The sequence below is a fragment of the Melospiza georgiana genome, chromosome 31, assembly GCF_028018845.1.
Source record: "Melospiza georgiana isolate bMelGeo1 chromosome 31, bMelGeo1.pri, whole genome shotgun sequence".
NCBI classification, from domain to species: Eukaryota; Metazoa; Chordata; class Aves; order Passeriformes; family Passerellidae; genus Melospiza; species Melospiza georgiana.
The window spans coordinates 2,845,430-2,859,824 of NC_080460.1; the positions used below are offsets into that span (position 1 = coordinate 2,845,430).

General features: G+C 41.2%; 1 protein-coding gene across 4 annotated transcripts; it reads right to left on the minus strand.

Annotated features, from left to right (window-relative positions):
- Positions 1–1,411: 1,411 nt before the first annotated feature.
- PLAT (plasminogen activator, tissue type) lies at positions 1,412–14,330 on the minus strand. 4 transcript variants are annotated; one of them, XR_009115793.1, is made up of 15 exons: positions 14,076–14,330; positions 9,751–9,852; positions 9,328–9,367; positions 8,758–8,889; positions 8,334–8,447; positions 7,797–7,971; positions 7,199–7,290; positions 6,776–6,950; positions 6,401–6,486; positions 5,753–5,948; positions 5,144–5,280; positions 4,915–5,055; positions 3,243–3,391; positions 1,732–2,060; positions 1,412–1,516 (listed from the first exon to the last, which is right to left on the minus strand). XR_009115793.1 is itself a non-coding variant. In XM_058042384.1 (14 exons), the coding sequence occupies exons 2-14, from the start codon at positions 9,829–9,831 to the stop codon at positions 1,902–1,904; spliced, it is 1,677 nt and encodes a 558-aa protein (XP_057898367.1). In that variant the 5' UTR covers positions 9,832–9,852; positions 14,076–14,330; the 3' UTR covers positions 1,412–1,901. The 4 variants fall into 4 exon arrangements, 3 of the variants coding, with proteins under 3 accessions (XP_057898367.1, XP_057898368.1, XP_057898370.1); XM_058042384.1 differs by having other exon boundaries at positions 1,412–2,060; XM_058042385.1 differs by lacking the exon at positions 14,076–14,330 and adding an exon at positions 10,638–10,656 and having other exon boundaries at positions 1,412–2,060.
- Between the last annotated feature and the right edge of the window lie 65 nt (positions 14,331–14,395).

Consider the following 14,395-nt stretch of genomic DNA (forward strand, 5'->3'; position numbering starts at 1 on the left):
GGTTAGCATGCTAAGGGCAATGCTTTGATTATGAAGACAATTAAATACCTCATCACCTTCCTGCTCCTAAAGTATTGATATTGTCCTTTGGCTTTGTAGCTTTGATTTTTAAAGGATCATTTATTTACTGCTGAAGTGATTCATGTTACTCAAGATATTGAAAGGTTTTTATATACATTAGGGCATCGGGTTCTTATGACACACCAGCCTGAGATGGCTGCAAGTTCCTGTGGGAGATGAAGCAGGGCAGGAAGGGGAAATTGAGAAATTCAGTGACATAAATTGGACACATGAAGGAGTTCTGGGGGGGAAGCATGAGGTGCAGCTCATTTACAAGAGATGCTGATGTCAACTAAGGTTCTGAAACAACTTGGGTATGACAATGCCAGCTGCACAGTCAGATGGCAGCAGCAGGCAGATGGCAATAGTTATTCTTGGATCCTGTCTCGAGATGGTGCTGCTGTGTGCTGGAAGAGGACAAGTAGGGAGGAAAACTCTGTAAGAAGTGGGAAAGCTGATGTAAAGATGGAAATCATCTCAGGGATTTCTGAGCTACTGATTGATGATAAAACTAAATTCATTTTGTACCCTCAATACAATGTTTTCCTTTTGTAAAATGGTAGATACACTTTTTTTTTCCTTACAAAACAACGAGACAAAAGCTCTCAGAGAGGCTTCACTCTTAGATGTGCATAGATGGCACTCAGCATCATGTGGCAGCTGCAGTAATCAGCATTATTTCCTTGCATTATTACAAAGAAATAATGCTGATTACTGATTCTGGTTCATGGTGACTTGGTTGTGCCTGTGCTGTTTTCTGTTAAAGGACAAAGGCAGCCTTGTGGTATCTGATTTGGCCTTGTGGATGTAAATCTGGCAGGCACTTAAAACAGCTTCCAATACACTTGTCCTTTGTTTTGACCTGCTGCACAGAAGGGAGAGCTTTTGCTTCATATCACATGATAATGCATAGAAATTTAATAGTCAAAAAATATGCATTGATTCTGTGGCAGATCAAGCCTGTATTAAAATTTTTACCTATTCCGTTACCAGGAACAAAACCAAGTGAAAGAATAAAATGTCCTAATAATTAAGCCAACCTGAATTTGCTCAGAGAGTTTAAGCTCAAACTCAATTAATTGGTTCCAAACTGAAGAAGTAAGTAGTATATTAATCTGGAAATAAGCAGCCCATGCCTACAGCTTTTTGTTCTTTATATTGGGAACCAGCTTCTATTGAAATCAGCTTAAATTGGCAAAGTCAAATGGGATAAGGACAGAGCTCAATGGCTTCCAATCGTACAGCCAAGTAAGGAGAGAGATGAAGTTTTTCAGGAAATTAAATGTCCCCTTCAGTTCACACCCATTCCTACAACAATAAAGTTGCTAAAGAGATGCACGATCTCTCTTGGTTTATTCACTCAGGGCCAGAATTAATTTTTTATTGTACTTCTGTGATTTGGTGCAAGGTGAAAGTTTGGTGATGTTGGGGAAAAGGATGATTAGCTTCTAATAACCTGTAATGGGGAGAGTATTACACACTGCAGTTTGTCTTCCTATTGTACTAGGAGTTGTAAATATCTGGACACACAGGAAGCCCTGTCAGCACACTTAAAGCACCCAGAAGGAAGTTTTGAGGGCATGGGCCAGAATTAATTTTTTATTGTACTTCTGTGATTTGATGCAAGGTGAAAGTTTGGTGATGGGAAAAAGATGATTAGCTTCTAATAACCTGTAATAGGGAGATTATTATGAGAACATGCCCTTCCTACACACTGCCGTTTGTCTTCCTATGGTACTAGCAGTTGTAAGTATTGGACAAACAGGAAGCCCTGTTAGCACACCTAAAGTAGGAAGTTTTGAGGGCACGGCCACGGGATTGGAAAGGTTCATTTTCCTTCCTCAGAGTTTCATGGTGTCCTGAATCCAGCCAAGATAACGAATCACTTTTGTGTAAACACCGGGAATGTCCTTGCGGCCACAGCCGATTCCCCAGCTGATGATTCCAATCAGGTACATCCGCTCATCCTTCAGACACACCAGGGGCCCTCCAGAGTCGCCCTGCAGAGAAGCAGCAGGTCAGTAACAACCTTTGTTTATTTTTGCATTGCTTTTCCCACCCTCACTGCTTTAGGGGTGTTTACAGAAACACCCTATGTAGAGTGCTCACAAATCAAGAGCTCTTCGTTGTCACGGATAAATTTTATGAAAAATCTTTTTGCTAGGATCTTTTCTCCTCAGAAACAAAATGTAAACAATGGTTATCTGCTGCTGTGGAATGCAACAGGTGCATCTGTCATTGGTCTCGTGGTTGTTTTTATTAATGGCCAATCACAGCTGGCTCAGACTCTCTGGTCAGTCACAAGATTTTATTATCATTCTATTCCTTTCAAGCCTTCTGATGAAATCTTCTATTCTTTTAGTATAATTTCAGTATACAATTTTCTTTTAATATAATATATATATCATAAAATAATAAATCAGCCTTCTGAAACATGGAGTCAAGATTCTCATCTCTTCCCTCATGCTGGGACCCCCTCAAAGACCACCACACTTAGTGCCAGTACTTTTACCTAAGTCACTTCTATGTTCCAGAGTCCCTCAGTGCTCCTCTTATGGGGAGAGACACAGAAAAATGTAACATTGAAGTGTCTTAACTTTGTATGGAGCTCATTTATGAAATGTAGATAAAATGTTGAAAAGAAAAAAGAGAGGAAGGCTGTTATTCAAGCCATAAAGATCAAAGGGGTTTTATACTGCTATGTGTACCAGTAAAGCAAAATTATTAAATAGCTGTTTAAACAGAAAGGATGTGGATTGAATGCACACCTTCCTTTTTCACCATGTCATTGCTTTTTAGCATCTTCCAGCCTTTATTTTCTCTACTTTTCAGTAGAGGGGCACCCCCTTCCTTGTACAGAACCTCCTGCTGAGTGTTTTGCATCTTCACACAACAGAAAATAGTAGGAAATGCTGGGCTCGGTTTTCCTGTTCAGTTTTGTGGTATTTCCTGTATTTGGGATTTTCAGTTTGTGTTGTTCTGGTTTGATTGCTTAAGTGTTCCCTGCCTTCTCCTCCATGAGAGGAAGAGAAATGAAAGAGAACCCAGCAGTTCATCAAAAATCTACTAGAACTACCATGTAGGCAATGCACAACTTCTTTAAACTGTTTTCTGAAGCTTTTTGTTTGGTTAGCTCAAAGAACAGAGAAAAGAAAAGAAAAGAAGAACAGAATTGGGTTTACCTTGCAGGCATCATCAAGGTTCCTGGTGTCTCCTGCACATATCATGTTCTCTGTCACTGTCCTGTTGTCCAGGTGCTGTGCTGTGCAGCGACTGGCTGGGAACAACCTGACATGGCCTTCCTTCAGGTGCTCTGAGTAGAATGGAGAAACTGCAAGAAAAATGACAAAATAAATATGTATCTGTGTCTGTCTATATGCATATGTATGTTTTTTAAAAGTGGCAATTCCATTTCATAGTTTAGGGCAGAGTGAACAGAAGTAGCTCTGTGGCTAAACTAAAATTTCCTTCCAAAGGGTCTTTTTATATCCTGGGTGTTCCACTTTGATAATCAGAACAGTTTAAACCTAGCTGAGAAACAATACTGTTTCTTCAGAAAGCTGTAGAGGTTTCTGCAGGCTCCAAATTAAAAGACTGCTGGGTTTCTTGGGTGGATAAATCATCTTTTCATGGTTACATCAATCAGAGTGAAGTCATGGGAAATATCTATGAAAATAACTGTATGAAATAGGATCCTAACTTTTTAACATTAAACTTGCACTAAAAAAAGTGAAATGCTTTGTCATACACAATATTGAGTAATTGGTACACTTCTGTTGGAATGGAAGAGATTTGGGTGGTCAGTTTTGGATATTGGTTTTCTTCTCCTGTAGAGCTACAATTGCACAAAACTGAAAGTTGGCAGGATTGTTGTTATTCAGTCAAGTTTTGAATTACAGTTGCAGCATCTTTTCCCTCCCAGAGTTTTTTCTGTACTCCCTGTAAAAAATGCTGAGGACAAGCTTTAAAAGCATTTAAAAATACTTTGTGCCCCACTTAAATATTATGTTTTTAGGTCTGTTCCAAAACCCCTTTGGATCCAAACTGTGATTAGGTTTTGTATGATAAATGCTTCACAGTTTTTGTCTTACTAAGTTTACAAGTTAGAGAACTTAAAGATGGAAAAGGAAGAAAGTAAAATAAGGGCTGGGGGTTTCTTTTGTTTGCTTTAAACAAAGGTCTGCCTGTGTATACTTTCAGACAGCTTTTATTTCTCTTTGTTATAGCTCACTTTCAAAACAATTTAACCAGCCTTTTAATGTACAGCTGGGATTGTTATTTTTTTTGCTAATCTCTGCATAGCCAACCTCTCTTAGAATAAGGCATCAATCTGCAACTATGTCAAGGCTTGAACTGAACTGGATTTTTGTCTAAATTACAGTATCTAAATGTACTGAGCACAGCAGATGTGGTGGTCCTGATGGCCAATCTTATGTCTCTCCTACCTTTTGCATTGTGCCATATTTTTTTTTTTAGTTTTGTACTCCAGAGAGTATCAAGGAAGACACTACAACTGACAGAGCTCAGATGAATAACTTACAGCAAAACTTGATTTTGAGTAACTCCTGCATACATTTTGTAGCGCTCATATAAGCCAATATGATACATTACACATTTTGCAGTGCTCATATAAGGCAATATATTACATTACACCTTTTGTAGTGCTCATATAAGCCAATATATTACATTACACCTTTTGTAGTGCTCATATAAGCCAATATGATACATTACACATTTTGTAGTGCTCATATAAGCCAATATGTTACATAACACATTCAGTGGTGCTAAAGGCTTGAATTCTCTGAGGGCACAGGACTGAAGCTCTGGCCACGTACACATGCATGTTCTACTCACATTCTTCACTTTTGCCATAACCAGAGATCTCACACTCAGTCCAGTCAGGCAGCTGCAGCTCTGGGGTGGGCAGGCAGGCTGTGCCCACAGTGCCTGTTTCCACAGCACACTCTTCTGCATCTGAGCTCAACTGCAACAGAGCTGAACAAGGGAAAAACGTCCCCACTTCGTTAATCACAAACCTGAGCCAACCACCACCTTCCAGTCCCAAAGTCAGAGAAGTTCTTACCAATGTCATTGTTGAAAGTTTCTGGGTCAAATCTCTGATGCACAATGTATTTCTTCACTTGAAATTTCTGTTCACTTTCCTCAGGAGTTGCTCGAGAAGTCCTGCCCAGCACAATCTTCAGCTGATTTGTTCTAAAACTGAAGCAAAGAGAGTCTCTATCCTCTGTTTACTACAGTGGACCCTTCCCTATTGAAAAGTCTGCTTTTTTTCCTTTTAATTTTTTAACATTTATTTTTATTTTAGCCCTATTACTACTTTGTTACCCATGCAGTTTGACTTCCAAGTGACCTATTTACCTTTATTCTTGTTCTGTGTGCTTACAGCCATCAGGGCAAAGCTCCTCTGCCAGCCTCTTGCTGTTCTCAAGTTTCACATGATTCTGCATTGTGCATTGACAACTTTGTTCTCAAGGTATCTGATACTCTCCTGTGGTACCTTGATGCCATCCTGCTAGTTTGCCCAATTAAGTGTCTCTCTAGAATTAACTATAATCTTTAGAGCAGACTTAATGGGATAAAGAGGGTTTTTCTCCAAGTCTTGTACCCTTCTGGATGCTTCTATTTTCCGGACTTTTTCCCCCCCAAAGACAACACTGACTCCTCAACTTACCCTTCCTCAAAACAGTGAGCAGCTGACAGAACCCAGCAGGAGCTGATCAGGATTCCCCCACAGAGGAAGTGCTCTCCAGCCACCCGGGGGTACCTCACGAAGATGGCAGCTTGCCATGGGTGAGCTGCAATGTCAGTGCTGGAACCTCCTTTGATCCTGAACTGCCGCGCCCTGCGCTGCCGCGAGCCGCAGGTGGCTGTGGAAGACAAGCCCAAAATATCCAAAATTAGACCCATTTTTGTTCAGGCGCTCTTGCTTTGAGTTAGGGTTAAGAGCCTCCTAGTCCATGCTGAGGCAGCCTGCCATGAGCTATTTAGTATTTGAGTCATCCCTGTTTCCTAGGAAACTTGTATTCTGATTTGAAAAATACAGTAAGGAAACCCTGCCTTTCCTGTTCTCCATTTCTGCAATCTTCCCTTCTGGCAGGCCAAAAGGCATTTCTGTGAGAGTGGAGCCACAGAATCTCTTTCTGCTCCAAAAAGCTTTTCTTGTTTGTTTGTTTAACTCCAGCTCTTTGTTCACTGGAAGATGCTGGACTGTAATACAGCTTTTTCTTTTTTTTTCTCTAGATCTTATTTAAATACAGATGACATGCAGGACAGTAAAGCTTCAAAGAAAGAGAAGAAAGAGGAGTGCTGGTATCCTTACAGCAGTTAGGCACATTGCAGAACTCCCAGGTGAGCTGATTCCCTTTCAGGACATGGCACCAGGGCTTGCTGTCATTATCAGGATTCCTGCAGCATAAGAGAGAAGAACTATTTTTATTATCAGATCTGCAGAGAGTTTGCAGAGACCTAAAGGTGTCAGACTGTGACCCAAGTTTATTCTTTTTAGAGATACACAGGGTCCTAAGGATACATTAAATTAACACTTGCAGAGTCTGACCTTAGAGAAGCATAAATAGGTCAGGTGGAATAAAATTACAATTGGGAGTGAGTTTCATTGTCACCAGTATTGTATTTTGTGTGCTTTACTGCAAGGCAGTTTGGTGGGGTTTTTTTTTTATTCTATAATAATACATACCTGCAGAAATTGTGACTACCAAGGCCCAGCTGGTAAGCATCTCTTCTCCAAGCAGTGTACACCTTGCTGATGAGGATTAGAGAATTCCACTTCAAGCAGGTGGCTCCAGAGCTGGTGACACTGTGGCTGCCACGGTAATCTGTGCCTCTTCCAGAGCTGCAGTTGGTGTTCCTAACTTCAATAAAATAACTGCACATTACCAGATTGATGTGAACCTGTCAGTCGTTCCTAGGTGTGATTTCTATCCAAGTATTTATATATTACCTCTATATATCTCACCCTCTCAGTGTCATAAATACTAAAAGCCTAAATATGATATAACATGAGAATCTCAACTTTTTAGGCTACAGAAATAGCCCGAGTTCACAGAGAACCCTTTAAATATGCAGTGAATAATGGAAATTCCATTCCCTGTCCATGTACCTTTTGAACAGGAGGGCACACTGCAGTGCTCCCAGGTGTACCTTCCCCCTTTGTAGATGTAGCACCAAGGTCTGGAATCCTCATCTGGGTTTCTGAAAGAGTCCCAATATTATGCATCATTATAAAGCTATTGCCAATAGTGTCTTGCAGTCTATCTTACTTTGCTAACTTAGCCCTGCTCTGCAGTGAAGATGTGGACTGAACCATCAGAAGTTTTAATTATAAAACCGTGGAGTTGAGGTGAAGATGAGATGGCAAGTAGCAGGAGTGGACAGCATGTTTGTGCAGCTTAGGTCATGTACAGCAAACACTGTTTTTACAGATTTGAAGCAGTAGGAAGCTGAATTACAAATGGAGTTTAGGGAGGGCTGGGAAGAGGTAAAAGAAAGACTGTGGGCTGAGAGATGCCATAAACATCCAGCCTAGGAAGATCTGAAGTTCAGATACGTCTGCAGATGTTGCTCAGGGGCTGCACAGTGTTTGTACCTGTGCAGAGTGTTCCCTGCTTGGAATCTGAGTGCAGCAATCAGCCATTCTTTAGCTCCTTCAATCTCTGAAGGCTGATTCCTGTGGCTCTGAGCTTCCATCAGCCTCTCACCTGCAATAGTTGTGATTGCCCAGTCCCAGCTCAGCAGCATCCTCTCTGTGGCCACTGTACCTCCTGTTCACCAGGCCATCACTATTCCAATTTAAACATTCAGCTCCGCTCTCTGTTGTGCTCCAGGTACCCCTGTATGTTACTCCAGTGTCTTTGTAGCATTTAACTTCAGTATCTGAACAAAAGGGAGCAAAATGTAAGGATAGAATCTAAATTCTTTCCCAGACAGCTTCCCTAGTCTCTGTTCTGTTTAAACTTGGCTCTCAAACATCTTGTCTAGTAAGTCAGTGAAAATTCTCTGTCAGGCAGACTGTGAGTGGACATGAAGGTCTTCAGTTGCAAAATTCACAGTTTTATTAAGAGATACCTAAAACAACCCAAGTTTCCTTAAAAGTTCTTTGTAGTATTAGCTTTGGAATAAAAAAATACAACTCATTAGAGTTAGCCTGCAGCAGGAGCTTCTGGGTACCTCATCCTTGTGCACTGCACAGCTCACATCACCAGCATTGCTCCCAGCAGCTGATGTGGTACACTCACCTATTTCACACTGCTTCCCTGAGAAACCTGGGTGGCACTGGCAGATGAAGAGCTGTGGGGAATAATATGCCTGTGAACATTGGCCCCCATTGTAGCATTTATTTCTAGTGCAGACTGTGGAATAAGCAAAAACCAGGAAATACTGTTAGATTTCACAGAAGCAAGAAGCTGACAATGTATACACACCTTTCAATTTCCTGTCAGTCTCCTTTAGCCTGTTCTGGTTTTCCCTACCCACCTGTTATTGCCATGTTTTAATATTTTTGTTTATGTTCTTACAGCCTTTCTTTGTTTTTGTTTTCATTTCTATCCTCTTCTATAACCAGCCAAATTTTCTGTGCAGTAACTGTGGCCCTGACTGTTCATTTTTAGGACGATTAGATGGACAACCTCTCACCATTTCCTTTTCCTTTGTCATACATACCTGTGGCAGGCACAGTGTGGCACCAACTCCGACCACTGTCGCACCTACAGTATTCTATTCTGCTCCCTGAAAGCCTCAGCCAGATCCCCCCGTGTTGGTAAATTTCTGCAGATGAATTATCTGTGCAAATGGCTGTAATCAAGAGAAAGGAGATCCTCTTTTAGAGATACAGGGAAAAGACCTGGCTGAGCAAAAGGATTCCCTTCTGTTTCCAGGGGAAAAGAATCTGTGATGCATCTGTCTAGTGGGTTGCCCTTTTTCCTTCTCACACCACAGCTGTCCCATCTCTCTCTCTGATGTGTGCCAGATGTGCTATTCCACTCTTGGCTGGCCTCTTTTTATTTCAGGAAGAGCAGAAGGAAGGGAAAGCTTTGTTGTGGATGACATTAATGATCTGGCATTTTGCTTTTTGAATCTCTCATCCGCATAACCACGACAAAAAGCTTTCAGGCTCTGTTCCTTCAGCATCCTTTGCTTTCCCCTCCCACGTTCACAGTGCTCCAGCTAACATGGTTTTAGTTAGCCTGGCTTACCTCTAGGTCTGGCTCCTTTTTAGTTAGCCTGGCTTACCTCTGGATCTGGCTCCTCGTTTGAAACGCGTGCGTAAGCCCTGCAAGCACAGAAGGTGAATTCTGTGAGTAACTGCTCTCTTAAAAACATGAGAGAACAAGTCCCTCCAAAAAGCCAGTCCTTTTCTTGAGGGCATGTAAATCAGGGAGGCTCTGAGGGACTGTCTGCCCTCTTGTCAGAAATCCAGCAAAAAGTGCCTCTAGTACCTCAGGATGGGTTCCTAAGAATTGTAAATCGTTTATTTGCCGTGAATTACCAAGTGATTGATTGTCACTCAGATGTAACATTTATTCCTCTGATTTCTAGTGAGCTAAGCAGATTCTCCTGCCTGATGTAGACAGCTGGAGTCAATGGTGAGGAATGGATTTTATTTTCCTGCTAAAATACAGGAAGATGGCAAGAGAATGATTTGATGCTTCTTACCTGGCACTGGGCAGTCATGATTGCTCCCACCAGCAGAAGGAGACATGGGAGTTTCCCTTCCATTCTGAGTGTTTTCCACATCAGCTCCAAATCTCAAATTATCTGTAGAGACAAAAAATAAGATGTTGAACAAAGGAGCTTTACAGTGTGTGTTTTCTCTCTTCCTTTTAAAATATAATACCTCTACAAACCAAGAGCTGGGAGTGTGATAGAGTAGCAGGCACAAGATACAGGCAAGAAGCTACAATTTCATTTCCAGTGTCCAGGATTGCCCTAGTTCCAAATATCTGAAATAAAATTCCAGCACTGTTGCCCACAATATCACCTCTTTATCATCTATATTATATGCAGAAAGCTGACCCAATTATTTGAGAAAATTACTACTTCCAGAATCATGAGCTCAGACTCTGTTTATATAAAACCAGAGAAGGCAGCTGGATAACAGCTGGTGAAATTGAAGTATGATAGATGAGTCATAAATTGGGATTCAAGGCTAATATGGAGAAAGACTCTGTGGTTTTTTAGTAGCTTTGTTGTTTATTTCTTTTTGTTGTTTGTCTGTTTTAAAATCTGCTCAAAGCAAAAGGCACAAACAGTCCAGTTTCTGAAGCAGAACCAGGAGTACAACAGGATGTGATTTCTCATCATCAGACTGCAAAAAGAGGGGATTTAAGTTGCAAGTCAGACTGAAAAGATTCCCAAGAACATCTTCTGAGAACCCTATTACTCCATACTTTATCTTTGGGTCACATCTTGATGATAAAATCCTTATAATTTGGAGCATCTGTCAGTGATTTGTGTTGGTCCATAGATTTCACAATACACTTTTTATATACTTTCAAGCTATTTTTCACCTCTTAGGAAACATTTTGCATTGTACAGCAAACCTTTTGAAAAGTGGTGCAAACGATTTTCGATTAATTGATTTCCAAAAACAATTTCAGTTGATTCTGAACTAAATCAGCAGCATTCCCAAATCTGAACTGCTCCAATCCCTTGGTTTCTGCCCTAACCCTGCACTGTCCTCACTCCTGCAGCTGTGGCTCGTTTTTACAGCTCCCAGGCTCGTGCTCTGCATCCCACAGTGCCAATGTTTGTTGGTATCACTGGTGATCTTTGTTTGTACCTGTGGAGAAGGTTTGAAGTTCTTGCAACTGTAAGAAGCAAGATTCTGGTAGCTAAGAAGCTTTCAAGGAAAGATTTGTTCACTGAAACTACTTAGATCACAGTTGAGCTGCATTGTTAGAATTCCTGCCTGTTAAGAACTTATTTCTGAGCTGCCTGCTAAAATGCCCCAAAAACAAGGCAACATCTTGGTTTTTTTTTATTTTGTTTTTTTTTGGGTTTTTTTGTTTCTTTTTTTTTTTTTTTTTGGTGGGAGGACAGCCAGCCTAACTGATATCTTGGAAGAAGTCCCAGCTACCTGAAACCAGCAGGAAACTGCAGATCATTTTTCAGGGGGTAGCAAGAAACATTTTTTAAAATTAAAAATGTCCTTTTTATATTTTCTTTGCCATGGCTTAATCAAGTTTATCTCATATATTCATCTGTACAGGCAAGTTCTAGCTGTACACAGCAAGTGTTTATACTGCAAAATGCTGTAGTCTCTAGAACAGACTCTGTTTTTGGGGAAAAGAGCTAAAAATCCAAAAGAAAACAAAAGTAAGATGCTGTAGTCTTTGAAGGCATTGGAGGAAATGAATATTTTAAAGTCTTTGTTTCTGGAATCATTCCCAGTATTTCCTGTGGTTTTTGGCCACATTTAAGGAGAATCAAAGATGACTCTCCCCCTCCTCCTCTGTGTCCCTCCACTATCATGCTTTGTACCCTGGAGTGAAAGGCACAGTCTCATCTCCTCCTGGGAAATGAGATAAATATTAGATAAATTCTCCTTTTGCAGCTAGCTCACTGTGTCTCCTTCCCTTATCACCAAGTTATTAAATTGTCCATAACTCCCAAGTTCTTCTGCCAATGTCCTTCGTGCAAAAACTGCTCCTTGCTGAAGTGCTCAGAGCCTGAGGCTGTCAGCCCTTTGCCTGGAACGCTGCAGCTGTCTTGACACAACTGCAAGTTAGCAGCTTTATCTGCACTATGAATCTCCTCAAAAGCAGGAAGGCAACAGCTCAATTAGTTAAATATCACGGTGCTTCACCTATTAAATTGGGATTTATTAAATATTAATAGTATTTAATTGATGTGGAAAACAGGAAATGCCCTTTTTGAAACAGGTGCAGATAGTGCCTACCTTTTTTTTTTTTTTGCTTTTTCTCTTGTGTATTCTCTTGATTTTCTTTCCAGAAATTTTCCAGATTTTCTTTCCAGCCTGGCTTTGTGTTTCCTGCGTGTCTCTGCTCTGATTTCTCTCGCAGCTCCGCTGGAAGGGGTGGAGCGTGCTGAATGCATCCCACCCCTTCCCGAGCATCCAGGGGATGGTCCAGGCAGGGGATGGCTCATCGAGGAGGGAGCCTGGAAAGCTGCTCGCTGCCGTGCTGCTGCATTTTACATTTTGCTTGTTTTGTTCTTTCTCTTTTCCAGTCAGAAAGCAGATTCAGGTTTCAAAACAATTTTTTCCCCCTATTGAACACCTTGTTGTTCAATGTACGTATCCCTTAGGATGAACTGTCCTGTGCCATGATGCTTCTAGGAGTGTGAGTGAAAGCACAGCTGGATTATTTCTGTATAATTATTTACATAATAATATATATATTTAAAATATTAGAATTTATATTATATAAATTATATATTATAATTATATATTATAGATATAATTTGTATTTTATATATTATATATAATTTATATAAATTATATATATATTTATATGTATATTATATTATATTATATGTAATATTATATATAATACTAAATAATACTATAATATATTATTAAATATAATACTAAATAATATAAATATAAATAATATATTTGTATTGTATATATTATTATACAAATTATATATATAATATAAACATTATAATTATTATATCTCATATTATATATTATAATTTATATTATATATAAATGTAATAATATATATAGAAATATATATATTTCAATATAATTAGAAGGCTGCAGTATGTAGACTTAATCCTAATTAAGATATTTGGCAGAGAGGCCCTGACCTCCTTGAGGAGCAAAGCATGCCCTGAACAGTCATGGGAGAAGAAACAATCACAGGAGATTTCAAGTTAAATAAGCAAAACTTCTTAGAAATAAGGAACAGCATGTTCAGGGCCAGAGTTAAATGTTTACTGATATTGCTCATCATAGAAAATGAAGATTTATTCATGGGAATGTGGTCATGAGGAATTCAGCTATCAGAGTGTGGCAGGAAAATGTGGTTTTAGAGCTGATCTTAGGGCACTGTTATGAAAGCAGCCAGTGCTGCAATCGTTGCAGTGATGAATGAATCCTACCTGCTTGGAACCGAGGATGTGACACACCAGCAGTCAAGCTCCTGTCAGAATTCAGTGTGAGGAACTTCCATTTTCAGAAGCAGCTGCGTGGAGTCCTCATTTGGAAAGGGCAGCACTGGTTATTTTTATAATGGTAAAGATGAAATACAGGGTACTCTGTGTGTTTAACCCTTCTCTGCATGGAGTTCTATGTCAGAATGATATAATTTATTTCTCCAAGAGTCACAGTGCTGGTGATAACATTACTGCCACAAATCTGATTTAAGTGTGGCTGCATTTGACTGTTTCTGGACTTCCAGTTGTTGAGATTGAACACCGCTGAGTGAGCAGGGGCTAATTTATTTTATTTTTAAAGATAATAGCCATTTGACTTCTAGATTAAAGATGCTAACAAACTGACGGCCATGGGGGAAGCTTGCAGAATTTATTTCCTGGCTTCTCACAGCTTAAGGACCACTATAATTGTCTACAGAGTGTGATGCCATGTGTAGGGCTTAACATATTTTAGGAAAGTGCCTGCTCTCTCAAGCACCATCTACTGGCTTTCCTCTAAATTGATCCTCGGGATAATTCCAGCCGGACTGTTCAATGGCAGTGATGAAGTGTGACATCGTGACATCCACAGCAGGTCAATGTCACCCTCTGTGCTCGGCGGCTTTGGCAGGTGCAGCGCAGGCGATCGGAGTTGTGGCAGATCTCGGAGCGCACTTTCCACCCCCGTATTCTTGTATTCTTTGCGGCGGGATTAAAGCTCCTCACGCCAGCCAGCCCAGGAGGAAGAAGCATCCAAACCGATGAAATGCCCAGAGCAGCGCTTTTCCTCGGGCTGGGAAACCAAACGCTGCGTTCCGGATTGACAAACTTTAGAGACGCTGCGGGAAGGAAATTGCCAACTCTGCAATTTTACTTACACAGCCCACGAGCTGTCCTCTCATCCCGAGCCCCCGACTCCAGGCGGTGCCGCGGTGATCGGCGCGGCTCCGAGCGGATCAAGCGCCGGCCCCGCTCGTCCCCTCGGAGGGCGGCGATCGCGACTCCCCCGGGCCGGCCCGGGGTGTCCCCTTTGAGGGCGGCGATCGCGATTCCCCCAGGGCGGCCCCGAGCGGGCCGAGCGCCGGCCCCGCTCGTCCCCTTTGAGGGCGGCGATCGTGACTCCCCGGGGCGGCTCCCAGCGAGCCGAGTGGCGGCCCCGCGCGTCCCCTTTGAGGGCGGCGATCGGGGCGGCTCCGAG